General features: G+C 46.6%; 1 protein-coding gene across 1 annotated transcript in view; it reads left to right on the forward strand.

The window, feature by feature from the left end:
• The first annotated feature begins 305 nt into the window (after nt 1-305).
• LOC115124040 (adhesion G protein-coupled receptor L1-like) overlaps nt 306-27,009 on the forward strand; it is a 94,329-nt gene continuing 67,625 nt past the window's right edge. Inside the window, exons 1-3 of the mRNA XM_065010951.1 lie at nt 306-392; nt 1,400-1,626; nt 11,107-11,216. Of these exons, the coding sequence (XP_064867023.1) occupies nt 306-392; nt 1,400-1,626; nt 11,107-11,216 (424 nt within the window). The remainder of the gene's footprint in view (nt 393-1,399; nt 1,627-11,106; nt 11,217-27,009) is intronic.

Below are 27,009 nucleotides of genomic sequence, written 5' to 3' on the forward strand. Positions count from 1 at the left end.
CCCTCTCAGCCCTGGCACAGCGATTAACCCCCGCTACCCTGGCTGCCCCCTCTCTCTGTCCGCCACGCCAGCTCTCTCTCTCCTAGCTGCCCTCTCAGCCCTGGCACAGCGATTAACCCCCGCTACCCTGGCTGCCCCCTCTCTCTGTCCGCCACGCCAGCTCTCTCTCTCCTAGCTGCCCTCTCAGCCCTGGCACAGCGATTAACCCCCGCTACCCTGGCTGCCCCCTCTCTCTGTCCGCCACGCCAGCTCTCTCTCTCCTAGCTGCCCTCTCAGTCTTCTGATTGCATGGAGTGGGCGTACAAATGGCAAATGGACAGACGACACATGTGGGGGGAGGGAGCCTAGGGGCCTGCCAGCCCTCGTACAGAGAGGCCCTGCCTGAGGCTAGGGTGAGATTCTCTCTCCCTCTCTTAGACCCTCTTCTCTTCTCTGTTCTATTTATTTTATTGTCTCCTCCTCTCCCTCCTCTCCCTCCCTCATACCCCTCTCCGTATGGAGGTGAGCCCTACTCAGGTGTAATGTTGACGTCGGCTGGAAGGCAGACGTGAAGTGAGGACATTCTATTTCAGAGCTGTGCGTCAGACGCGTGCGTGTCCGAGTGGTGGGGGTTGAGCTGCTGGCTGTGTGTGTGGGAGTCTGTTAATGGAACAAGCCAGAAAGTTGAACAGTTTGCCTCTCAAAGTGGGTAAATATCATGATTGGGAGAGCTGGGGTGTGTCTCAAATGGCACCCTATTCCCTATTAAAAATAATGTGTGTACTATAGGGAATAGGGTGCCATTTGTGAGGCAGGCCTGGTCTGGAAGTGCTCTTTTAGGATCCAACGTCCACTTGCACTCTCTGTCTATGAGGCTGGCTACACTGTTTTTAGTTGTGTCCTCTGTGAATTGAGATGATGGTCTCATTGTGTTTATGTTATATTCTAACTGCTATGCAAAAATACAAATCTCTTCGTCCCTGTCTTTCTGCTACTGTACATGATGACTAGCATTTTCTCTACCTAGCCATTTGCTTTATGTTATTTCTGTTTCTGTTATTCTACAGAGAGTGGTATGTCTGCCATTTGTTTGTATGATTTCCCTCCTATTTCATACCATGCACTTACATTGTCAATAACACACTTTATCTCATTATTTCTCTCCTTCTCTCTCTCTCTCTCCCTTCTCTCTCATTCTCCCTTTCCCTCTCCCTCTCTCTCTCCTCTCTCTCTCTCTCCTCTCTTGCTCTCCTTCTCTCTCTCCTCTCTCTCTCTCCTCTCTTGCTCTCCTTCTCTCTCTCCTCTCTCTCTCCCCCTCTCTCACACCTTCTCTCTCTCCTCTCTCTCTCCCCCTCTCTCACACCTTCTCTCTCTCTCTCTCTCCTCTCTCTCTCCTTCTCTCTCCTCTCTCTCTCTTTCTCTCTCTGCTGTAGCTCTGAGTCGGTCAGCGATGCCCTTCGGCCTGATGCGTAGAGAGCTGGCGTGCGAGGGATACCCCATCGAGCTGCGCTGCCCTGGCAGTGATGTCATCATGATTGAGACGGCCAACTACGGCCGCACGGACGACAAGATCTGTGACGCTGACCCCTTCCAAATGGAGAACGTGCAGTGTTACCTGCCTGACGCCTTCAAGATCATGTCACAGAGGTATGTGTGGGGAGGTGGGAGGGTTGGGTGGATAGTGTGTGTGTGTGTGTGTGTGTGTGTGTGTGTGTGTGTGTGTGTGTGTGTGTGTGTGTGTGTGTGTGTGTGTGTGTGCAAGATAAATAAGAAGACATAGGACACCAAGGGTGGGTGTGTCTTTCTGTCCTGCTTGTTTTTTTATCTTATGTGCTGTTAGTGTGTAAAGTCGAGTGCATGCAGTATGTGTGTAGTGAGATATGTGTTTGTAGTGTGGCTGCATGCAGCTGCACTCTGGTTGTGCTTAGCATCTGCCTCCTCATAGAGCTGATCTATGGCAGCCCTCTCCCTGCTATCCATCACACATGTAACGGAGGGAGAGGGTGCTACTGGTGAGATGGAGGGAAGCACAGAGGGAGAGAGAGTCCCCTAAGCAAGCTGGTCCTGGGGCTCTGTTCACAAACACACCCTACAGAGCCCCAAAACAACCAATATTTATGCTTGTTTATTTTATCTTGTGTCCTTTAACCATTTGTACATTGTTAAAACACTGTATATATATAACATGACATTTGTAATGTCTTTATTGTTTTGAAACTTATGTATGTGTAATGTTTATTGTTAATTTTTATTGTTTATTTCACTTTATATATTCACTTTATATAATATCTACCTCACTTGCTTTGGCAATGTTAACACATGTTTCCCATGCAATTGAATTGAATTGAGAGAGATGGACAGGGGAATTGGTGTGGGGATGGAGAGATGGAGAGATCTGAAGGGGATTGATATAGGGAGGGAGGGAGGGAGGGAGGGAGGGAGGGAGGGAGGGAGGGAGGGAGGGGTAGAGTGAACCACTGATGGGGAGATAAAGAGAGTGCAGCAGTGACGTGGAGAGAAATGGAGAATGAACAAGAGAGAGAGCAGAAAGAGAGAAATAATGCTAAAGCTGGATAGAGGAGGACAGAGGAGGACAGAGGAGGACAGAGGAGGATAGAGAAGGACAGAGAAGGACAGAGGAGGACAGAGAAGGACAGAGGAGGATAGAGAAGGACAGAGGAGGATAGAGAAGGACAGAGGAGGACAGAGAAGGACAGAGGAGGATAGAGGAGGACAGAGGAGGATAGAGAAGGACAGAGAAGGACAGAGGAGGACAGAGGAGGACAGAGGAGGATAGAGAAGGACAGAGGAGGATAGAGAAGGACAGAGGAGGACAGAGAAGGACAGAGGAGGATAGAGAAGGACAGAGGAGGACAGAGAAGGACAGAGGAGGATAGAGAATGACAGAGGAGGATAGAGAAGGACAGAGGAGGACAGAGAAGGACAGAGGAGGATAGAGAATGACAGAGGAGGATAGAGAAGGACAGAGGAGGACAGAGAAGGACAGAGGAGGATAGAGAATGACAGAGGAGGATAGAGAATGACAGAGGATAGAGGAGGATAGAGGAGGATAGAGAATGATAGAGGAGGATAGAGAAGGATAGAGGAGGACAGAGGAGGACAAAGGAAGACAGAGGAGGATAGAGGTGGACAGAGGAGGATAGAGGTGGACAGAGAAGGATAGAGGAGGATAGAGAATGATAGAGGAGGATAGAGAATGATAGAGGAGGATAGAGAAGGATAGAGGAGGACAAAGGAAGACAGAGGAGGACAGAGAAGGATAGAGGTGGACAGAGGAGGATAGAGGTGGACAGAGAAGGATAGAGGAGGATAGAGAATGATAGAGAATGATAGAGGAGGATAGAGAAGGATAGAGGAGGACAAAGGAAGACAGAGGAGGACAGAGGAGGATAGAGGTGGACAGAGGAGGATAGAGGTGGACAGAGGAGGATAGAGAAGGACAGAGGAGGATAGAGAAGGACAGAGGAGGATAGAGAAGGACAGAGGAGGATAGAGGTGGACAGAGGAGGATAGAGGTGGACAGAGGAGGATAGAGAAGGACAGAGGAGGATAGAGAATGACAGAGGAGGATAGAGAATGACAGAGGAGGATAGAGGAGGATAGAGGAGGATAGAGAAGGATAGAGAATGATAGAGAAGGATAGAGGAGGATAGAGAAGGATAGAGGAGGATAGAGAAGGATAGAGGAGGATAGAGAAGGATAGAGGAGGACAGAGGAGGACAGGGGAGGATAGAGGTGGACAGAGGAGGATAGAGGTGGACAGAGGAGGATAGAGGTGGACAGAGGAGGATAGAGGTGGACAGAGGAGGATAGAGGTGGACATAGGTGGACAGAGGAGGATAGAAGACAGAGGAGGACAGACCAGGACAGAGGTGGACAGAGGAGGAAAGAGATGGACAGAGGAGGATAGAAGACAGAGGAGGACAGAGGAAGACAGAGGAGGACAGAGGTGGATAGAAGACAGAGGAGGACAGAGGATAGAGGAGGACCGAGGTGGATAGAAGACAGATGAGGACAGAGGATAGAGGAGGACCGAGGTGGATAGAAGACAGAGGAGGACAGAGGATAGAGGAGGACCGAGGTGGATAGAAGACAGAGGAGGACAGAGGTGGATAGAAGACAGATGAGGACAGAGGATAGTAGAGGACCGAGGTAGATAGAAGACAGAGGAGGACAGAGGTGGATAGAAGACAGAGGAGGACAGAGGAAGACAGATGAGGACAGAGGATAGAGGAGGACAGAGGATAGAGGAGGACAGAGGAGGATAGAAGACAGAGGAGGACAGAGGTGGACAGAGGAGGATAGAGAATGACAGAGGAGGATAGAGAAGGATAGAGGAGGATAGAGGAGGATAGAGAAGGATAGAGGAGGACAGAGGAGGACAAAGGAAGACAGAGGAGGACAGAGGAGGATAGAGAATGACAGAGGAGGATAGAGGAGGATAGAGAATGACAGAGGAGGATAGAGGAGGATAGAGAATGATAGAGGAGGATAGAGGAGGACAGAGGAGGACAGAGGAGGACAAAGGAAGACAGATGAGGACAGAGAATGACAGAGGAGGATCGAGAAGGACAGAGGAGGATAGAGAAGGACAGAGGAGGATAGAGAAGGACAGAGGAGGATAGAGAATGACAGAGGAGGATAGAGAAGGATAGAGGAGGATAGAGGAGGATAGAGAAGGATAGAGGAGGACAGAGGAGGACACAGGAAGACAGAGGAGGACAGAGGAGGATAGAGAATGACAGAGGAGGATAGAGGAGGACAGAGGAGGACAAAGGAAGACAGAGGAGGACAGAGGAGGATAGAGGTGGACAGAGGAGGATAGAGGTGGACAGAGAAGGATAGAGGAGGATAGAGGAGGATAGAGAATGATAGAGGAGGATAGAGAAGGATAGAGGAGGACAAAGGAAGACAGAGGAGGACAGAGGAGGATAGAGGTGGACAGAGGAGGATAGAGGTGGACAGAGGAGGATAGAGAAGGACCGAGGAGGATAGAGAAGGACAGAGGAGGATAGAGAATGACAGAGGAGGATAGAGAATGACAGAGGAGGATAGAGAATGACAGAGGAGGATAGAGGAGGATAGAGGAGGATAGAGAATGATAGAGGAGGACAGAGGAGGACAAAGGAAGACAGAGGAGGACAGAGGAGGATAGAGGTGGACAGAGGAGGACAGAGGAGGATAGAGGAGGATAGAGAATGACAGAGGAGGATAGAGAATGACAGAGGAGGATAGAGAATGACAGAGGAGGATAGAGAAGGATAGAGGAGGACAGAGGAGGACAAAGGAAGACAGGAGGACAGAGGAGGATAGAGAATGACAGAGGAGGATAGAGAAGGATAGAGGAGGACAGAGGAGGACAAAGGAAGACAGGAGGACAGAGGAGGATAGAGGTGGACAGAGGAGGATAGAGGTGGTCAGAGGAGGATAGAGATGGTCAGAGGAGGATAGAGGTGGACAGAGGAGGATAGAGAATGACAGAGGAGGATAGAGAAGGATAGAGAATGATAGAGGAGGATAGAGGAGGATAGATAAGGATAGAGGAGGATAGAGGAGGATAGAGAAGGATAGAGAAGGATAGAGGAGGATAGAGAAGGATAGAGGAGGATAGAGAAGGATAGAGGAGGATAGAGAATGATAGAGGAGGATAGAGAAGGATAGAGGAGGACAGAGGAGGATAGAGGTGGACAGAGGAGGATAGAGGTGGACAGAGGAGGATAGAGAAGGACAGAGGAGGATAGAGAAGGACAGAGGAGGATAGAGAAGGACAGAGGAGGATAGAGAAGGACAGAGGAGGATAGAGAATGACAGAGGAGGATAGAAAAGGATAGAGAATGATAGAGGAGGATAGAGGAGGATAGAGAAGGATAGAGGAGGATAGAGAATGATAGAGGAGGATAGAGAAGGATAGAGGAGGACAGAGGAAGACAGAGGAGGACAGAGGAGGATAGAGGTGGACAGAGGAGGATAGAGAAGGACAGAGGAGGATAGAGAAGGACAGAGGAGGATAGAGAAGGACAGAGGAGGATAGAGAAGGACAGAGGAGGATAGAGAAGGACAGAGGAGGATAGAGGAGGATAGAGAAGGATAGAGGAGGACAGAGAAGGACAAAGGAAGACAGAGGAGGACAGAGGAGGATAGAGGTGGACAGAGGAGGATAGAGAAGGACAGAGGAGGATAGAGAAGGACAGAGGAGGATAGAGAAGGACAGAGGAGGATAGAGAAGGACAGAGGAGGATAGAGAATGACAGAGGAGGATAGAGGAGGATAGAGGAGGATAGAGAAGGATAGAGGAGGATAGAGGAGGATAGAGGAGTATAGAGAAGGATAGAGAAGGATAGAGGAGGACAGAGGAGGACAAAGGAAGACAGAGGAGGACAGAGGAGGATAGAGGTGGACAGAGGAGGATAGAGGTGGACAGAGGAGGATAGAGGTGGACATAGGAGGATAGAGGTGGACAGAGGAGGATAGAGGTGGACAGAGGTGGACAGAGGAGGATAGAAGACAGAGGAGAACAGACCAGGACAGAGGTGGACAGAGGAGGAAAGAGATGGACAGAGGAGGATAGAAGACAGAGGAGGACAGAGGAAGACAGAGGAGGACAGAGGTGGATAGAAGACAGAGGAGGACAGAGGATAGAGGAGGACCGAGGTGGATAGAAGACAGAGGAGGACAGAGGATAGAGGAGGACCGAGGTGGATAGAAGACAGAGGAGGACAGAGGATAGAGGAGGACCGAGGTGGATAGAAGACAGAGGAGGACAGAGGTGGATAGAAGACAGATGAGGACAGAGGATAGAGGAGGACCGAGGTGGATAGAAGACAGAGGAGGACAGAGGTGGATAGAAGTCAGAGGAGGACAGAGGAAGACAGATGAGGACAGAGGATAGAGGAGGACAGAGGATAGAGGAGGACAGAGGAGGACAGAGGAGGATAGAAGAAAGAGGAGGACAGAGGAAGACAGAGGAGGATAGAAGACAGAGGAGGACAGAGGTGGATAGAAGACAGATGAGGACAGAGGATAGAGGAGGACCGAGGTGGATAGAAGACAGAGGAGGACAGAGGTGGATAGAAGTCAGAGGAGGACAGAGGAAGACAGATGAGGACAGAGGAGGATAGAGGTGGACAGAGGAGGATAGAGAAGGACAGAGGAGGATAGAGAAGGACAGAGGAGGATAGAGGAGGATAGAGAAGGATAGAGGAGGACAGAGAAGGACAACGGAAGACAGAGGAGGACAGAGGAGGATAGAGGTGGACAGAGGAGGATAGAGAAGGACAGAGGAGGATAGAGAAGGACAGAGGAGGATAGAGAAGGACAGAGGAGGATAGAGAAGGACAGAGGAGGATAGAGAATGACAGAGGAGGATAGAGGAGGATAGAGGAGGATAGAGAAGGATAGAGGAGGATAGAGGAGGATAGAGGAGTATAGAGAAGGATAGAGAAGGATAGAGGAGGACAGAGGAGGACAAAGGAAGACAGAGGAGGACAGAGGAGGATAGAGGTGGACAGAGGAGGATAGAGGTGGACAGAGGAGGATAGAGGTGGACATAGGAGGATAGAGGTGGACAGAGGAGGATAGAGGTGGACAGAGGAGGATAGAAGACAGAGGAGAACAGACCAGGACAGAGGTGGACAGAGGAGGAAAGAGATGGACAGAGGAGGATAGAAGACAGAGGAGGACAGAGGAAGACAGAGGAGGACAGAGGTGGATAGAAGACAGAGGAGGACAGAGGATAGAGGAGGACCGAGGTGGATAGAAGACAGAGGAGGACAGAGGATAGAGGAGGACCGAGGTGGATAGAAGACAGAGGAGGACAGAGGATAGAGGAGGACCGAGGTGGATAGAAGACAGAGGAGGACAGAGGTGGATAGAAGACAGATGAGGACAGAGGATAGAGGAGGACCGAGGTGGATAGAAGACAGAGGAGGACAGAGGTGGATAGAAGTCAGAGGAGGACAGAGGAAGACAGATGAGGACAGAGGATAGAGGAGGACAGAGGATAGAGGAGGACAGAGGAGGACAGAGGAGGATAGAAGAAAGAGGAGGACAGAGGAAGACAGAGGAGGATAGAAGACAGAGGAGGACAGAGGTGGACAGAGGAGGACAGAAGACAGAGGAGGATAGAGGAGGACAGGGGAGGACAGAGGAGGATAGAAGAAAGAGGAGGACAGAGGTGGATAGAGGAGGATAGAAGACAGAGGAGGATAGAGGAGGACAGAGAAGGGGGGATTGTACTGAAAAGGGAAGTGTGTGTGCTGGGAGTGTGAGTGTGTGAGGGAGCATACATTGAGCTGTGTGTGTGTGTGTGTGTGTAGAAGACAGAGGAGGACAGAGGATAGAGGAGGACCGAGGTGGATAGAAGACAGAGGAGGACAGAGGTGGATAGAAGACAGATGAGGACAGAGGATAGAGGAGGACCGAGGTGGATAGAAGACAGAGGAGGACAGAGGTGGATAGAAGTCAGAGGAGGACAGAGGAAGACAGATGAGGACAGAGGATAGAGGAGGACAGAGGATAGAGGAGGACAGAGGAGGACAGAGGAGGATAGAAGAAAGAGGAGGACAGAGGAAGACAGAGGAGGATAGAAGACAGAGGAGGACAGAGGTGGACAGAGGAGGACAGAAGACAGAGGAGGATAGAGGAGGACAGGGGAGGACAGAGGAGGATAGAAGAAAGAGGAGGACAGAGGTGGATAGAGGAGGATAGAAGACAGAGGAGGATAGAGGAGGACAGAGAAGGGGGGATTGTACTGAAAAGGGAAGTGTGTGTGCTGGGAGTGTGAGTGTGTGAGGGAGCATACATTGAGCTGTGTGTGTGTGTGTGTGTGTGTGTGTGTGTGTCTGTCTTAGCAGCACTAGTCCCCCCCATTCTCTCACCTTTAATTGCTCACACTCACAAGCCATCGGGGGAGGGAGACTCTTACGGCACTCTTCCTCCCTCATCCCTCCGTCGCCTCATCCCCTCAGGTCCAGCTGTCACATGATCTAGTCTAGTGTGAAATGACCCCCTTCCGACCCGTTCCCTCCGTCTTTAGCCCCAAGGACATGTTTCTGCCTCTTCTCTTTTGTCTCTTCTGTCATTCTCTCAATGTCCTCATTCATTTTTTTCTCATCACTCTGTTCTCTCCTCTGTCTAGTTTTATTTCTCTGTTCCCACGTTTCTCTCTCTCTCACTCTCAATTCAATTTCAATTTCTACAGGATCGGTGGGTCCCCCGTGGGACGGTTGAGCTAACATAGGCTAATGCAATTAGCATGAGGTTGTAGGTAACAAGAACATTTCCAAGGACATAGACATATCTGATATTGGCAGAAAGTTTAGATTATTGTTAATCTAACTGCACTGTCCAATTTACAGTAGCTATTACAGTGAAAGAATACCACACTATTGTTTGAGGAGAGTGCACAGTTATGAACTTGAAAAGTTATTAATTAACCAATTAGGCACATTTGGGCAGTGTTGACACAAACATTTGACCAGAAATGCAATGGTTCATTGGATCAGTCTAAAACTTTGCGCATACACTGCTGGCATCTAGTGGCCAAAATCTAAATTGCACCTGGGCTGGAATAATACATTATGGCCTTTCTCTTGCATTTCAAAGATTTCAAAAAGATGATAAAAAAACAAAAATGTCCTTTTCTTTGTATTATCTTTATCAGATCTAATGTGTTATATTCTCCTACATTCATTTAACATTTCCACAAACTTCAAATGGTGTCAAGAATATGCATATTCTTGCTTCAGGTCCTGAGCTACAGGCAGTTAGATTTGGGTATGTCATTTTAGGCGGAAATGTACAAAAGGGGCGGATCCTTTAGGGGCTTTATTGGCATGGGAAACATATGTGTACATTGCCAAAGCAAGTGAAATAGTTTCAGTTTAAGTTTTTTATTTTATTTTTACAGGGACAGTGCCCATTAATCAACGTTTCAGTAAAAGTGTTGGTTTTAGCCAGCCGGCTAATTTTCAACCGCAGTCCCTGGGCAGGTTATTAAAAAAAATTACAATATGGACAATCATTGAAGAGTGAGCACACGCAGACAAACATAGGACAAGCAAGACATAGCATACAGACAGAGCAACATAGATAATAAACAAAAGATAAATAAACAATACAAAATGAACAGTAAACATTACACTCAAATGTCATATTTATTTATACAGTGTTGTAATGATGTGCAAAAAGTACAAAAGGGAAAATAAATATAGGCTGTATTAACAATGGCTTTTGTTCTTCACTGGTCACCGTTTTCTTGTGGCACTGTGGAATTTCACACAATAGATATTGGAGTTGATCAAAATTGGATTTGTTTTCAAATTCTTTGTGTGTCTAGGTAATCTAAGGGAAATATGTGTCCCTAATATGGTCATACATTGGGCAGGAGGTTAGGAAGTGCAGCTAAATTTCCACCTAATTTTGTGGGCAGTGAGCACATAGCCTGTCTTCTCTTGAGAGCCAGGTCTGCCTACGACGGCCTTTCTCAATAGCAAGGCTATGCTCACTGAGTCTGTACATAGTCAAAGATGTCCTTAATTTTGGGTCAGTCACAGTGGTCAGGTATTCTCCCAAATTCTACTCTGCGTGCATTATTTGCTGTTTTGCGTTGTACACAGAGGATATTTTAGCAGAATTCTGCATGCAGAGTCTCAATTTGGTGTTTGTCCCATTTAGTGAATTCTTGGTTGGTGAGCGGACCCCAGACCTCACAACCATAAAGGGCAATGGGCTCTATGACTGATTCAAGTATTTTTAGCCAGATTCTAATTTGTATGTTGAATTTTGTGTTCCTTTTAATGTTCTCTCTCTCCCCTCACTCACTCTCTCTTTCTCACTCTTTCTTTCTATCTCTCTCTCTCTCTCTTGCTCTTTCTCTCTTTTTCTCTCTCATATATATATATATATCTCACTCTTTCTATCTCTCTCTCTCTCTAACTCTTTCTATCTCTCTCTATATATATATCCCTCACTCTTTCTATCTCTCTCTCTCTCTCATATATATATATATATATATATATATATATATATATATCTTTTCTCTCTCTCTCTCTCTCTCTCTCTCTCTCTCTCTCTCTCTCTCTCCCCCTCTCTCTCTCTATGGGACAGATGTAATAACCGTACCCAGTGTGTGGTGGTGGCAGGGTCCGATGTGTTCCCAGACCCCTGCCCAGGGACCTACAAGTACCTGGAGATACAGTACGAGTGTGTCCCCTACAGTGAGTACCCAGACCCCCATCACCCACACCCCTCACCCCCTTCCCCGCCCCCATCCCCATCCCCCTTCTCCCCCACCTAACCCCTCTCAGCAACTGACTGTCATTCACACCAACACACACACAGACTCTCTCTCTCAGACACTCAGCCACACACACAAACAGACAGACCAAGACCAGACCAGACAGACACACATTGCTCTCTCGCTCTTGCTCTCTCTCTCTCTTACACACACACACACCTACACACACACACCTGCAAACAAACGCACCTACACACACACACCTACACACACACAGCACTAAACCCTTTTTCTCCATCGACAGTGCAACGCTCCAGAGGCTGAGAGAGATTTTCACACGGGGAAGGTGCTCCACAAACACCATGACAGATAAGCACTTCATACAGCAGTACAGCGAGGGGTCAGCCTTTATTGCCGATCATAGCGGTAACACACACCACCACACTCACACACACGTTGACCCCTGGGCCTGGTAGTTTGCTTTATCTGGTGCCAAACATCTTAGTGGTCCCTCTGATCTCCAAGAACAGTGAACATTGTCCACAGTGAGACTGGGAGGCAGGAGACTGTGTCTGTGTCATCATGCCCCAATGTTAACACAAACAGCAAAGGGCTTATTTTAGACCACATGACCCTGAAGATGTGCACATTTCAATATCCCCATGGTAACTGGCTGCCGGCTCCCTCGGGTGCTGCTCACATCTCCGTGGCAGGTGTGACACACACACACACGCACGTACACACACATTACGCACGCGCTCTGTTGCTCATACACACGCACAAACACAAGTACAAACACACACACACACACGCACGTACACACACATTACGCACGCGCTCTGTTGCTCATACACACGCACAAACACAAGTACAAACACACACACACACGCACGTACACACACATTACGCATGCGCTCTGTTGCTCATACACACGCACAAACACAAGTACAAACTCACACACACACACGCACGTACACACACATTACGCATGCGCTCTGTTGCTCATACACACGCACAAACACAAGTACAAACACACACACACACGCACGTACACACACATTACGCATGCACTCTGTTGCTCATACACACGCACAAACACACACAAACACACGCAGAAACACACACCCACATCACACACTGTCTCTCACACACTCTCACTCACACCCTAAAGCACGCACACACACAAGAACACAAGAACACAGGCAGACAGGGTGAGGATTCTGGTGTTGTGTGGAGCCTCAGTCATGTGAAAATCTCTGCTCAGACAGTGTCCCCTCCTCCTCATGTAGTATTACTCTCAGCATTGATCCTCTCACTGTGCAGGAGTATTCCAGGGGGCTGCCGCCTCATCCCCCCTCCACTGGGGAGAGACAGAAGTGTGGTGTGTGTGGGGGGGGGGGGCTGATTGATGACTATGGGAGGGATGAAGGGAAGAGGTGGGTAAAAGATACTCTGTGGGTGAATGTCTATGTTTTTTCCTTCAGGGAGCCGTGAGTACAGGAACTGAAGAAAGCAAAACCGACATCAACAACTCCCTGACCTCTTCTCTGAATTCTCACACTCTTCTCTTCCTCTCAACATATCTCCATGTCAATATTGCCTTTTTTCATCTCTCCTTCTCTGTCAACCTTCTCTCTCTTGGTTTCATGCCGTTCTTCTACAACTCTTTATATTCTACACTCTCCCATTGATCTCATCTCTTTCCCTCCCTCTCTTTATCTTCCGATGTCGCTTTCTTTTCTCTTTGCAGGTTGTAGGAGTTGTCCCAACACTCCACTGTCACCTGTAGGAGTTGTCCCAACACTCCACTGTCACCTGTAGGAGTTGTCCCAACACTCCACTGTCACCTGTAGGAGTTGTCCCAACACTCCACTTTCAACTGTCCAAGTGCAACACAAAGTGCAGCATGGCCTCCAGGCCTCTAGAGGAGCTGTCCTACCTGGCTGGCTGTGCCCCCTTAAGATTATGATGAACTCTGACCCTCCTCTGCTCAGCGCTCACAGGCCCTCAGCTAACCTGCCTCTAGATATATACTGTAGTTCAGGGTTGAGTCCTGTTACCATCGCAACAGTAAAAGTTATAACTGTGACCTTTGCTGTTGGGGAAGGTTTTCTAGTCTGTGTTATCTTTCTTCTTCTCTCTCTCTTTTGCCCTGCAGCCTTTGGGTGAGATCATGTCCTCTTTCAGTCTCCTCTATCATCTCTCTCTCTGAATGTAGCCCTGAGATGTGAGTTGACTTGTTGTGGTGGTCAGGTTGGCTCGCCCCTGGTTGCTATGTTCTACTTTATGTGGTCTACTCTGGTGTTGTTTTGTTGTTAGGTGGTGATCTGGTCCTGGGTTATAAATAAATAGTTTCCTCTTCCGTCCTCTCTTATTCTCTCTTATTCCAGACCAGACATTTCCCTCTGACTGCACACAGGAGCCAATTGAAAGTGATGATTAAATAGCTGCTGACTTGCATTTTTCCTATTCCCGTCTTCTATTAAAGAAGCTTGTTTATTGGATCTGAAGGAAGGAGGGTGGAGGGGGTTATGAGAAAATTGGAACCTGATCGCGTCGTGATGAAAAGTCTTGGCTGTCTGAAGTGAGAAAGACGAGCCAATTAGAACAGTCCTCCGTCAGTCTTCTCCTCTCCCTCAGGGATGGGCTGTGGGCCAGACCAGACTTGCAAACACACACATACACATTAGTTCTCCCCACCCGCGCCGCATTCCGCCGCACCACGCTACGTGTTGTCAGGCTATGCCACCAGAATATAAATAGATCCTGAGTGAATTAGATTCAGTGTTACAGTCCTCCTCATCCCAAACCTAGTGGCAACTAACTGGCCTTCTATTAATTACCAGGAGAAAGTCATCCTATCCCAAACCTAGTGACATCTAACTGGGCTTCTATTAATTACCAGGAGAAGGTCATCTCATCCCAAACCCAGTGACAACTAACTGGGCTTCTATTAATTACCAGGAGAAGGTCATCTCATCCCAAACCTAGTGACAACTAACTGGGCTTCTATTAATTACCAGGAGAAGGTCATCCTATCCCAAACCTAGTGACAACTAACTGGTCTTCTATTAATTACCAGGAGAAGGTCATCTCATCCCAAACCTAGTGACATCTAACTGGGCTTCTATTAATTACCAGGAGAAGGTCATCTCATCCCAAACCCAGTGACAACTAACTGGGATTCTATTAATTACCAGGAGAAGGTCATCTCATCCCAAACCTAGTGACATCTAACTGGGCTTCTATTAATTACCAGGAGAAGGTCATCTCATCCCAAACCCAGTGACAACTAACTGGGCTTCTATTAATTACCAGGAGAAGGTCATCCTATCCTAAACCTAGTGACAACTAACTGGGCTTCTATTAATTACCAGGAGAAGGTCATCCTATCCCAAACCTAATGCCATCTAACTGGGCTTCTATTAATTACCAGGAGAAGGTCATCTCATCCCAAACCCAGTGACAACTAACTGGGCTTCTATTAATTACCAGGAGAAGGTCATCTCATCCCAAACCCAGTGACAACTAACTGGGCTTCTATTAATTACCAGGAGAAAGTCATCTCATCCCAAACCTAGTGACAACTAACTGGGCTTCTATTAATTACCAGGAGAAGGTCATCCTATCCCAAACCTAGTGACATCTAACTGGGCTTCTATTAATTACCAGGAGAAGGTCATCTCATCCCAAACCCAGTGACAACTAACTGGGCTTCTATTAATTACCAGGAGAAGGTCATCTCATCCCAAACCCAGTGACAACTAACTGGGCTTCTATTAATTACCAGGAGAAGGTAATCTCATCCCAAACCTAGTGACAACTAACTGGGCTTCTATTAATTACCAGGAGAAGGTCATCCTATCCCAAACCTAGTGACATCTAACTGGGCTTCTATTAATTACCAGAAGAAGGTAATCTCATCCCAAACCTAGTGACATCTAACTGGGCTTCTATTAATTACCAGGAGAAGGTCATCTCATCCCAAACCCAGTGACAACTAACTGGGCTTCTATTAATTACCAGGAGAAGGTAATCTCATCCCAAACCCAGTGACAACTAACTGGGCTTCTATTAATTACCAGGAGAAAGTCATCTCATCCCAAACCTAGTGACAACTAACTGGGCTTCTATTAATTACCAGGAGAAGGTCATCCTATCCCAAACCTAGTGACATCTAACTGGGCTTCTATTAATTACCAGGAGAAGGTCATCTCATCCCAAACCCAGTGACAACTAACTGGGCTTCTATTAATTACCAGGAGAAGGTAATCTCATCCCAAACCTAGTGACAACTAACTGGGCTTCTATTAATTACCAGGAGAAGGTCATCCTATCCCAAACCTAGTGACATCTAACTGGGCTTCTATTAATTACCAGGAGAAGGTCATCTCATCCCAAACCCAGTGACAACTAACTGGGCTTCTATTAATTACCAGGAGAAGGTCATCTCATCCCAAACCCAGTGACAACTAACTGGGCTTCTATTAATTACCAGGAGAAAGTCATCTCATCCCAAACCTAGTGACAACTAACTGGGCTTCTATTAATTACCAGGAGAAGGTCATCCTATCCCAAACCTAGTGACATCTAACTGGGCTTCTATTAATTACCAGGAGAAGGTCATCTCATCCCAAACCCAGTGACAACTAACTGGGCTTCTATTAATTACCAGGAGAAGGTCATCTCATCCCAAACCCAGTGACAACTAACTGGGCTTCTATTAATTACCAGGAGAAGGTCATCTCATCCCAAACCCAGTGACAACTAACTGGGCTTCTATTAATTACCAGGAGAAGGTCATCTCATCCCAAACCCAGTGACAACTAACTGGGCTTCTATTAATTACCAGGAGAAGGTCATCTCATCCCAAACCTAGTGACAACTAACTGGGCTTCTATTAATTACCAGGAGAAGGTCATCCTATCCCAAACCTAGTGACATCTAACTGGTCTTCTATTAATTACCAGGAGAAGGTCATCTCATCCCAAACCCAGTGACAACTAACTGGGCTTCTATTAATTACCAGGAGAAGGTCATCTCATCCCAAACCCAGTGACAACTAACTGGGCTTCTATTAATTACCAGGAGAAAGTCATCTCATCCCAAACCTAGTGACAACTAACTGGGCTTCTATTAATTACCAGGAGAAGGTCATCCTATCCTAAACCTAGTGACATCTAACTGGGCTTCTATTAATTACCAGGAGAAGGTCATCTCATCCCAAACCCAGTGACAACTAACCGTGCTTCTATTAATTACCAGGAGAAAGTCATCTCATCCCAAACCTAGTGACAACTAACTGGGCTTCTATTAATTACCAGGAGAAGGTCATCCTATCCCAAACCTAGTGACATCTAACTGGGCTTCTATTAATTACCAGGAGAAGGTCATCTCATCCCAAACCCAGTGACAACTAACTGGGCTTCTATTAATTACCAGGAGAAAGTCATCTCATCCCAAACCTAGTGACAACTAACTGGGCTTCTATTAATTACCAGGAGAAGGTCATCCTATCCCAAACCTAGTGACATCTAACTGGGCTTCTATTAATTACCAGGAGAAGGTCATCTCATCCCAAACCCAGTGACATCTAACTGGGCTTCTATTAATTACCAGGAGAAGGTCATCCTATCCCAAACCTAGTGACATCTAACTGGGCTTCTATTAATTACCAGGAGAAGGTCATCTCATCCCAAACCCAGTGACAACTAACTGGGCTTCTATTAATTACCAGGAGAAGGTCATCCTATCCTAAACCTAGTGACAACTAACTGGGCTTCTATTAATTACCAGGAGAAGGTCATCCTATCCCAAACCTAGTGACATCTAACTGGGCTTCTATTAATTACCAGGAGAAAGTAATCTCATCCCAAACCCAGTGACAACTAACTGGGTTTCTATTAATTACCAGGAGAAGGTCATCCTATCCCAAACCCAGTGACAACTAACTGGGCTTCTATTAATTACCAGGAGAAGGTCATCTCATCCCAAACCCAGTGGCAGCTAACTGGGCTTCTATTAATTACCAGGAGAAGGTCATCTCATCCCAAACCTAGTGACATCTAACTGGGCTTCTATTAATTACCAGGAGAAGGTCATCTCATCCCAAACCCAGTGACAACTAACTGGGCTTCTATTAATTACCAGGAGAAGGTCATCTCATCCCAAACCTAGTGACATCTAACTGGGCTTCTATTAATTACCAGGAGAAGGTCATCTCATCCCAAACCTAGTGACATCTAACTGGGCTTCTATTAATTACCAGGAGAAGGTCATCCTATCCCAAACCCAGTGACAACTAACTGGGCTTCTATTAATTACCAGGAGAAAGTCATCTCATCCCAAACCTAGTGACAACTAACTGGGCTTCTATTAATTACCAGGAGAAGGTCATCCTATCCCAAACCTAGTGACATCTAACTGGGCTTCTATTAATTACCAGGAGAAGGTCATCTCATCCCAAACCCAGTGACAACTAACTGGGCTTCTATTAATTACCAGGAGAAGGTCATCTCTATCCCAAACCTAGTGACATCTAACTGGGCTTCTATTAATTACCAGGAGAAAGGTAATCTCATCCCAAACCCAGTGACAACTAACTGGGTTTCTATTAATTACCAGGAGAAGGTCATCCTATCCCAAACCCAGTGACAACTAACTGGGCTTCTATTAATTACCAGGAGAAGGTCATCTCATCCCAAACCCAGTGGCAACTAACTGGGCTTCTATTAATTACCAGGAGAAGGTCATCTCATCCCAAACCCAGTGACAACTAACTGGGCTTCTATTAATTACCAGGAGAAGGTCATCTCATCCCAAACCTAGTGACATCTAACTGGGCTTCTATTAATTACCAGGAGAAGGTCATCTCATCCCAAACCTAGTGACATCTAACTGGGCTTCTATTAATTACCAGGAGAAGGTCATCTCATCCCAAACCTAGTGACAACTAACTGGGCTTCTATTAATTACCAGGAGAAGGTCATCCTATCCCAAACCTAGTGACATCTAACTGGGCTTCTATTAATTACCAGGAGAAGGTCATCTCATCCCAAACCTAGTGACAACTAACTGGGCTTCTATTAATTACCAGGAGAAGGTCATCTCATCCCAAACCTAGTGACATCTAACTGGGCTTCTATTAATTACCAGGAGAAGGTCATCTCATCCCAAACCTAGTGACATCTAACTGGGCTTCTATTAATTACCAGGAGAAGGTCATCTCATCCCAAACCCAGTGACAACTAACTGGGCTTCTATTAATTACCAGGAGAAGGTCATCTCATCCCAAACCCAGTGACAACTAACTGGGCTTCTATTAATTACCAGGAGAAGGTCATCTCATCCCAAACCCAGTGACAACTAACTGGGCTTCTATTAATTACCAGGAGAAGGTCATCTCATCCCAAACCCAGTGACAACTAACTGGGCTTCTATTAATTACCAGGAGAAGGTCATCTCATCCCAAACCTAGTGACAACTAACTGGGCTTCTATTAATTACCAGGAGAAGGTCATCCTATCCCAAACCTAGTGACATCATATTAATTACCAATCTCATCCCAAACCCAGTGACAACTAACTGGGCTTCTATTAATTACCAGGAGAAGGTCATCTCATCCCAAACCCAGTGACAACTAACTGGGCTTCTATTAATTACCAGGAGAAAGTCATCTCATCCCAAACCTAGTGACAACTAACTGGGCTTCTATTAATTACCAGGAGAAGGTCATCCTATCCTAAACCTAGTGACATCTAACTGGGCTTCTATTAATTACCAGGAGAAGGTCATCTCATCCCAAACCCAGTGACAACTAACCGTGCTTCTATTAATTACCAGGAGAAAGTCATCTCATCCCAAACCTAGTGACAACTAACTGGGCTTCTATTAATTACCAGGAGAAGGTCATCCTATCCCAAACCTAGTGACATCTAACTGGGCTTCTATTAATTACCAGGAGAAGGTCATCTCATCCCAAACCCAGTGACAACTAACTGGGCTTCTATTAATTACCAGGAGAAAGTCATCTCATCCCAAACCTAGTGACAACTAACTGGGCTTCTATTAATTACCAGGAGAAGGTCATCCTATCCCAAACCTAGTGACATCTAACTGGGCTTCTATTAATTACCAGGAGAAGGTCATCTCATCCCAAACCCAGTGACATCTAACTGGGCTTCTATTAATTACCAGGAGAAGGTCATCCTATCCCAAACCTAGTGACATCTAACTGGGCTTCTATTAATTACCAGGAGAAGGTCATCTCATCCCAAACCCAGTGACAACTAACTGGGCTTCTATTAATTACCAGGAGAAGGTCATCCTATCCTAAACCTAGTGACAACTAACTGGGCTTCTATTAATTACCAGGAGAAGGTCATCCTATCCCAAACCTAGTGACATCTAACTGGGCTTCTATTAATTACCAGGAGAAAGTAATCTCATCCCAAACCCAGTGACAACTAACTGGGTTTCTATTAATTACCAGGAGAAGGTCATCCTATCCCAAACCCAGTGACAACTAACTGGGCTTCTATTAATTACCAGGAGAAGGTCATCTCATCCCAAACCTAGTGACATCTAACTGGGCTTCTATTAATTACCAGGAGAAGGTCATCTCATCCCAAACCCAGTGACAACTAACTGGGCTTCTATTAATTACCAGGAGAAGGTCATCTCATCCCAAACCTAGTGACATCTAACTGGGCTTCTATTAATTACCAGGAGAAGGTCATCTCATCCCAAACCTAGTGACATCTAACTGGGCTTCTATTAATTACCAGGAGAAGGTCATCTCATCCCAAACCTAGTGACAACTAACTGAGCTTATATTAATTACCAGGAGAAGGTCATCTCATCCCAAACCCAGTGACAACTAACTGGGCTTCTATTAATTACCAGGAGAAGGTCATCTCATCCCAAACCTAGTGGCAACTAACTGGGCTTCTATTAATTACCAGGAGAAGGTAATCTCATCCCAAACCTAGTGACAACTAACTGGGCTTCTATTAATTACCAGGAGAAGGTCATCTCATCCCAAACCCAGTGACAACTAACTGGTCTTCTATTAATTACCAGGAGAAGGTCATCCTATCTCAAACCCAGTGACAACTAACTGGGCTTCTATTAATTACCAGGAGAAGGTCATCTCATCCCAAACCCAGTGACATCTAACTGGGCTTCTATTAATTACCAGGAGAAGGTCATCTCATCCCAAACCTAGTGACAACTAACTGGGCTTCTATTAATTACCAGAAGAAGGTCATCCTATCCCAAACCTAGTGACAACTAACTGGTCTTCTATTAATTACCAGGAGAAGGTCATCTCATCCCAAACCCAGTGACATCTAACTGGGCTTCTATTAATTACCAGGAGAAGGTCATCTCATCCCAAACCTAGTGACAACTAACTGGGCTTCTATTAATTACCAGGAGAAGGTCATCTCATCCCAAACCCAGTGACAACTAACTGGGCTTCTATTAATTACCAGGAGAAGGTCATCTCATCCCAAACCTAGTGGCAACTAACTGGGCTTCTATTAATTACCAGGAGGAGGTCATCTCATCCCAAACCTAGTGGCAACTAACTGGGCTTCTATTAATTACCAGGAGAAGGTCATCTCATCCCAAACCTAGTGGCAACTAACTGGGCTTCTATTGATTACCAGGAGGAGGTCATCTCATCCCAAACCTAGTGGCAACTAACTGGGCTTCTATTAATTACCAGGAGAAGGTCATCTCATCCCAAACCTAGTGACATCTAACTGGGCTTCTATTAATTACTAGGAGAGGGGGGTACCATCCCTCCCGCTCTCTACCCCTCTCCCTCTGCAGAGATTAATTGAATTTGCTGCTGCTAATCGCTCTGGTAATGCCCCATCTTTCATGGCTCACTGGGAGTGCAGGGTGTTTTGGTGTCTTTATGGGTGACATATGTTTGTTTGTTTGGTTCTACTTAACGGGAGAGGGATAGGGGTTAGGGATAGAGGGAGGGTGTTTAAAGGGCCGCTGTTGGCAGCTGGCATGATGCGTGCAGGCATGACACGTGTGGGTGTGTGTGTGGGTGTTTGCATGCAAGTGTGTGTGTGTGACAGGGTCCTCTGTGTGCGTGTCACACAGTGCTTTGTGTTACCAGCCACCTGAAACGTGGAGGTGACAGGCGAAGCAGCTGAGTCGACACAGCACTGTCAGATGAGCTCAGAAGAGGCGGCCAGTGTGTGTGTTTGTGTGTGTGTTAGTGTGTGTGTGTTAGTGTGTGTTAATGTGTGTGTTAGGATGTGTGAGCATGCCAGCAGAACATAACAACAGCCAACAAGTCAAGTCATATCTCACAGTGCCAAAAACCCTGCAAGCCCTTACAGAGACATCACTTTGTCTTCACTGGGCAGAACAGAGCAAGACAAACTGTTGTGACACAGATTCACTCTGTCAAGGCTTGCTTCACAACTGGCTTCTATCAACACATACTGAGTGTACTGTATAAACTATACCTTATTATACCATACTATACTACACACTATATCTATTTCCTAGTTCACCACACATCATTAAACAACACTATACTATACTATAATATACTATATATATATTTCCTGGAGTAAAAATCCAACACCACAGTAGATTCATATCATGTTGCCGAGCAAATCAATTAATTAAAAATCCTACAATGTGATTTTCTGGATTTTTTTTTCTCATTTTGTCTGTCATAGTTGAAGTGTACCTATGAGGAAAATTACGGCCTCTCTCATCTTTTTAAGTGGGAGAACTTGCACAATTGGTGGCTGACTAAATACTTTTTTGCCCCACCTTATCTACTCAATGACCTCGTATCCCTTCACATCGACTAGGTACTGGTACTTTGTGTATATAGCCAAGTTATCGTTACTCATTGTGTATTTATTGGTACTTGTATTACTAGGTGTTAATCCTTTCCTATTATTTCTCTATGCTCTTTCTCTCTGCGTTGTTGGGAAGGCCCGTAACGTTCCTCTACAACTGCTGCTGACGAAGCCTGTAGGAACCCATGGAAATGTAGAGAGCAGAGTGCAGAGAGGAGAGTAGAACTCTACCTGTCCCTGCTCCCAGTAAATGTAGAGTGCAGAGAGGAGAGTAGAACTCTACCTGTCCCTGCTCCCAGTAAATGTAGAGAGCAGAGATGAGAGTAGAACTCTACCTGTTCCTGCTCCCAGTAAATGTAGAGAGCAGAGAGGAGAGTAAAACTCTACCTGTTCCTGCTCTCAGTAAATGTAGAGTGCAGAGAGGAGAGTAGAACTCTACCTGTCCCTGCTCCCAGTAAATGTAGAGAGCAGAGATGAGAGTAGAACTCTACCTGTTCCTGCTCCCAGTAAATGTAGAGAGCAGAGAGGAGAGTAGAACTCTACCTGTCCCTGCTCCCAGTAAATGTAGAGAGCAGAGAGGAGAGTAGAACTCTACCTGTTCCTGCTCCCAGTAAATGTAGAGAGCAGAGAGGAGAGTAGAACTCTACCCGTTCCTGCTCCCAGTAAATGTAGAGTGCAGACAGGAGAGTAGAACTCTACCTGTTCCTGCTCCCAGTAAATGTAGAGAGCAGAGATGAGAGTAGAACTCTACCTGTTCCTGCTCCCAGTAAATGTAGAGAGGAGAGTATAACTCTACCTGTCCCTGCTCCCAGTAAATGTAGAGAGGAGAGTAGAACTCTACCTGTCCCTGCTCCCAGTAAATGTAGAGCGCAGAGAGGAGAGTAGAACTCTACCTGTTCCTGCTCCCAGTAAATGTAGAGAGCAGAGAGGAGAGTATAACTCTACCTGTTCCTGCTCCCAGTAAATGTAGAGAGCAGAGATGAGAGTAGAACTCTACCTGTTCCTGCTCCCAGTAAATGTAGAGAGCAGAGAGGAGAGTAGAACTCTACCTGTCCCTGCTCCCAGTAAATGTAGAGAGCAGAGAGGAGAGTAGAACTCTACCTGTTCCTGCTCCCAGTAAATGTAGAGAGGAGAGTAGAACTCTACCTGTTCCTGCTCCCAGTAAATGTAGAGAGGAGAGTAGAACTCTACCTGTTCCTGCTCCCAGTAAATGTAGAGAGCAGAGTGCAGAGAGGAGAGTAGAACTCTACCTGTTCCTGCTCCCAGTAAATGTAGAGAGGAGAGTAGAACTCTACCTGTCCCTGCTCCCAGTAAATGTAGAGAGGAGAGTAGAACTCTACCTGTTCCTGCTCCCAGTAAATGTAGAGAGGAGAGTAGAACTCTACCTGTTCCTGCTCCCAGTAAATGTAGAGGAGAGTAGAACTCTACCTGTTCCTGCTCCCAGTAAATGTAGAAAGGAGAGTAGAACTCTACCTGTTCCTGCTCCCAGTAAATGTAGAGAGGAGAGTATAACTCTACCTGTTCCTGCTCCCAGTAAATGTAGAGAGGAGAGTATAACTCTACCTGTTCCTGCTCCCAGTAAATGTAGAGAGGAGAGTAGAACTCTACCTGTTCCTGCTCCCAGTAAATGTAGAGAGGAGAGTAGAACTCTACCTGTTCCTGCTCCCAGTAAATGTAGAGAGGAGAGTAGAACTCTACCTGTTCCTGCTCCCAGTAAATGTAGAGAGGAGAGTATAACTCTACATGTTCCTGCTCCCAGTAAATGTAGAGAGGAGAGTAGAACTCTACCTGTTCCTGCTCCCAGTAAATGTAGAGAGCAGAGAGGAGAGTAGAACTCTACCTGTTCCTGCTTCCAGTAAATGTAGAGAGGAGAGTAGAACTCTACCTGTTCCTGCTCCCAGTAAATGTAGAGAGGAGAGTATAACTCTACCTGTTCCTGCTCCCAGTAAATGTAGAGAGGAGAGTAGAACTCTACCTGTTCCTGCTCCCAGTAAATGTAGAGAGCAGAGAGGAGAGTAGAACTCTACCTGTTCCTGCTCCCAGTAAATGTAGAGAGCAGAGAGGAGAGTAGAACTCTACCTGTTCCTGCTTCCAGTAAATGTAGAGAGGAGAGTAGAACTCTACCTGTTCCTGCTCCCAGTAAATGTAGAGAGGAGAGTATAACTCTACCTGTTCCTGCTCCCAGTAAATGTAGAGAGGAGAGTAGAACTCTACCTGTTTCTGCTTCCAGTAAATGTAGAGAGGAGAGTATAACTCTACCTGTTCCTGCTCCCAGTAAATGTAGAGAGGAGAGTAGAACTCTACCTGTTCCTGCTCCCAGTAAATGTAGAGAGGAGAGTATAACTCTACCTGTTCCTGCTCCCAGTAAATGTAGAGAGGAGAGTATAACTCTACCTGTTCCTGCTCCCAGTAAATGTAGAGAGGAGAGTAGAACTCTACCTGTTCCTGCTCCCAGTAAATGTAGAGAGGAGAGTATAACTCTACCTGTTCCTGCTCCCAGTAAATGTAGAGAGGAGAGTATAACTCTACCTGTTCCTGCTCCCAGTAAATGTAGAGAGCAGAGTGCAGAGAGGAGAGTAGAACTCTACCTGTTCCTGCTTCCAGTAAATGTAGAGAGGAGAGTATAACTCTACCTGTTCCTGCTCCCAGTAAATGTAGAGAGCAGAGTGCAGAGAGGAGAGTAGAACTCTACCTGTTCCTGCTCCCAGTAAATGTAGAGAGCAGAGAGGAGAGTAGAACTCTACCTGTTCCTGCTCCCAGTAAATGTAGAGAGCAGAGTGCAGAGAGAAGAGTAGAACTCTACCTGTTCCTGCTCCCAGTAAATGTAGCACTACATCATTATTGATCCCTACTGCTCTTTCCAGTGGGGAGATCCATGCTACACGACCAGGACTGTTACACTCAGTGGAGAGTCAGGCCTTCTGCTATATTGCATCAGTTGGCCAACTTATCTTCTTAACAATAACAGTGCAGCTAACGGAATAATTGAATTGTTAAATCACCGTCATGTACTGTGCTACTCTATACTGTTTAGTAGCTTTAACTTCTGTATAATGTCCTTCTATACGTTTCTATAAGTCACCACTGGGTCTGTGTACTGCGGATCGGGACATTTGAACCACAGAAATGTATTCTGGGGCTTGTATTCATATCAGTGCCTTTCTGGACACAGCTTTTGTAACTCATAGTTTACTTGTCTGGGTGGGTTTGTCAGGAGAAGGGTAGGAGAAGGGTTGTGTTGTAGTTTGACACGTTTCAGAGAGAAAGAGAGAGAAATGCAATGATGTCAGAAAGGGAGATTGTGTAAATATGTGTAGGGACACCATTAGGGACTCATGTTTGGTGAAAATGGGAGGATTGGGTTGAACCTGGAAGAAATGAATGAAGGATGAAGAGACAGCGGGAGAGGAGAGAGGGCATGCTATTTCTCAGCCGTGTGGTGAAGGAGAGAGGAGAGAGGGCATGCTATTTCTCAGCAGTGTGGTGAAGGAGAGAGGAGAGAGGGCATGCTATTTCTCAGCAGTGTGGTGAAGGAGAGAGGAGAGAGGGCATGCTATTTCTCAGCAGTGTGGTGAAGGAGAGAGGAGAGAGGGCATGCTATTTCTCAGCAGTGTGGTGAAGGAGAGAGGAGAGAGGGCATGCTATTTCTCAGCAGTATGGTGAAGGAGAGAGTAGAGAGGGCATGCTATTTCTCAGCAGTGTGGTGAAGGAGAGAGGAGAGAGGGCATGCTATTTCTCAGCAGTATGGTGAAGGAGAGAGGAGAGAGGGCATGCTATTTCTCAGCAGTGTGGTGAAGGAGAGAGTAGAGAGGGCATGCTATTTCTCAGCAGTGTGGTGAAGGAGAGAGGAGAGAGGGCATGCTATTTCTCAGCAGTGAGGAGAAGGGGAGAGAGAGAGAGAGGGCATGCTATTTCTCAGCAGTGTGGTGAAGGAGAGAGAGAGAGGGCATGCTATTTCTCAGCAGTGTGGTGAAGGAGAGAGGAGAGAGGGCATGCTATTTCATTTACAGTCCGTGTGGTGAAGGAGAGAGGAGAGAGGGCATGCTATTTCTCAGCAGTGTGGTGAAGGAGAGAGGAGAGAGGGCATGCTATTTCTCAGCAGTGTGGTGAAGGAGAGAGGAGAGAGGGCATGCTATTTCTCAGCAGTGTGGTGAAGGAGAGAGGAGAGAGGGCATGCTATTTTTTTACATTTTCATTTACATTTAAGTCATTTAGCAGACGCTCTTATCCAGAGCGACTTATTTCTCAGCAGTATGGTGAAGGAGAGAGGAGAGAGGGCATGCTATTTCTCAGCAGTGTGGTGAAGGAGAGAGTAGAGAGGGCATGCTATTTCTCAGCAGTGTGGTGAAGGAGAGAGGAGAGAGGGCATGCTATTTCTCAGCAGTGTGGTGAAGGAGAGAGGAGAGAGGGCATGCTATTTCTCAGCAGTGTGGTGAAGGAGAGAGGAGAGAGGGCATGCTATTTCTCAGCAGTGTGAAGGAGAGAAGGAGGGCATGCTATTTCTCAGCAGTGTGGTGAAGGGAGAGAGGGCATGCTATTTCTCAGCAGTGTGGTGAAGGAGAGAGGAGAGAGGGCATGCTATTTCTCAGCAGTGTGGTGAAGGAGAGAGGAGAGAGGGCATGCTATTTCTCAGCAGTGTGGTGAAGGAGAGAGGAGAGAGGGCATGCTATTTCTCAGCAGTGTGGTGAAGGAGAGAGGAGAGAGGGCATGCTATTTCTCAGCAGTGTGGTGAAGGAGCTATTTCTCAGCAGTGTGGTGAAGGAGAGAGGGCATGCTATTTCTCAGCAGTGTGGTGAAGGAGAGAGGAGAGAGGGCATGCTATTTCTCAGCAGTGTGGTGAAGGAGAGAGGAGAGAGGGCATGCTATTTCTCAGCCGTGTGGTGAAGGAGAGAGGAGAGAGGGCATGCTATTTCTCAGCAGTGTGGTGAAGGA

The sequence above is a fragment of the Oncorhynchus nerka genome, linkage group LG26, assembly GCF_034236695.1.
Source record: "Oncorhynchus nerka isolate Pitt River linkage group LG26, Oner_Uvic_2.0, whole genome shotgun sequence".
Lineage (NCBI taxonomy): Eukaryota > Metazoa > Chordata > Actinopteri > Salmoniformes > Salmonidae > Oncorhynchus > Oncorhynchus nerka.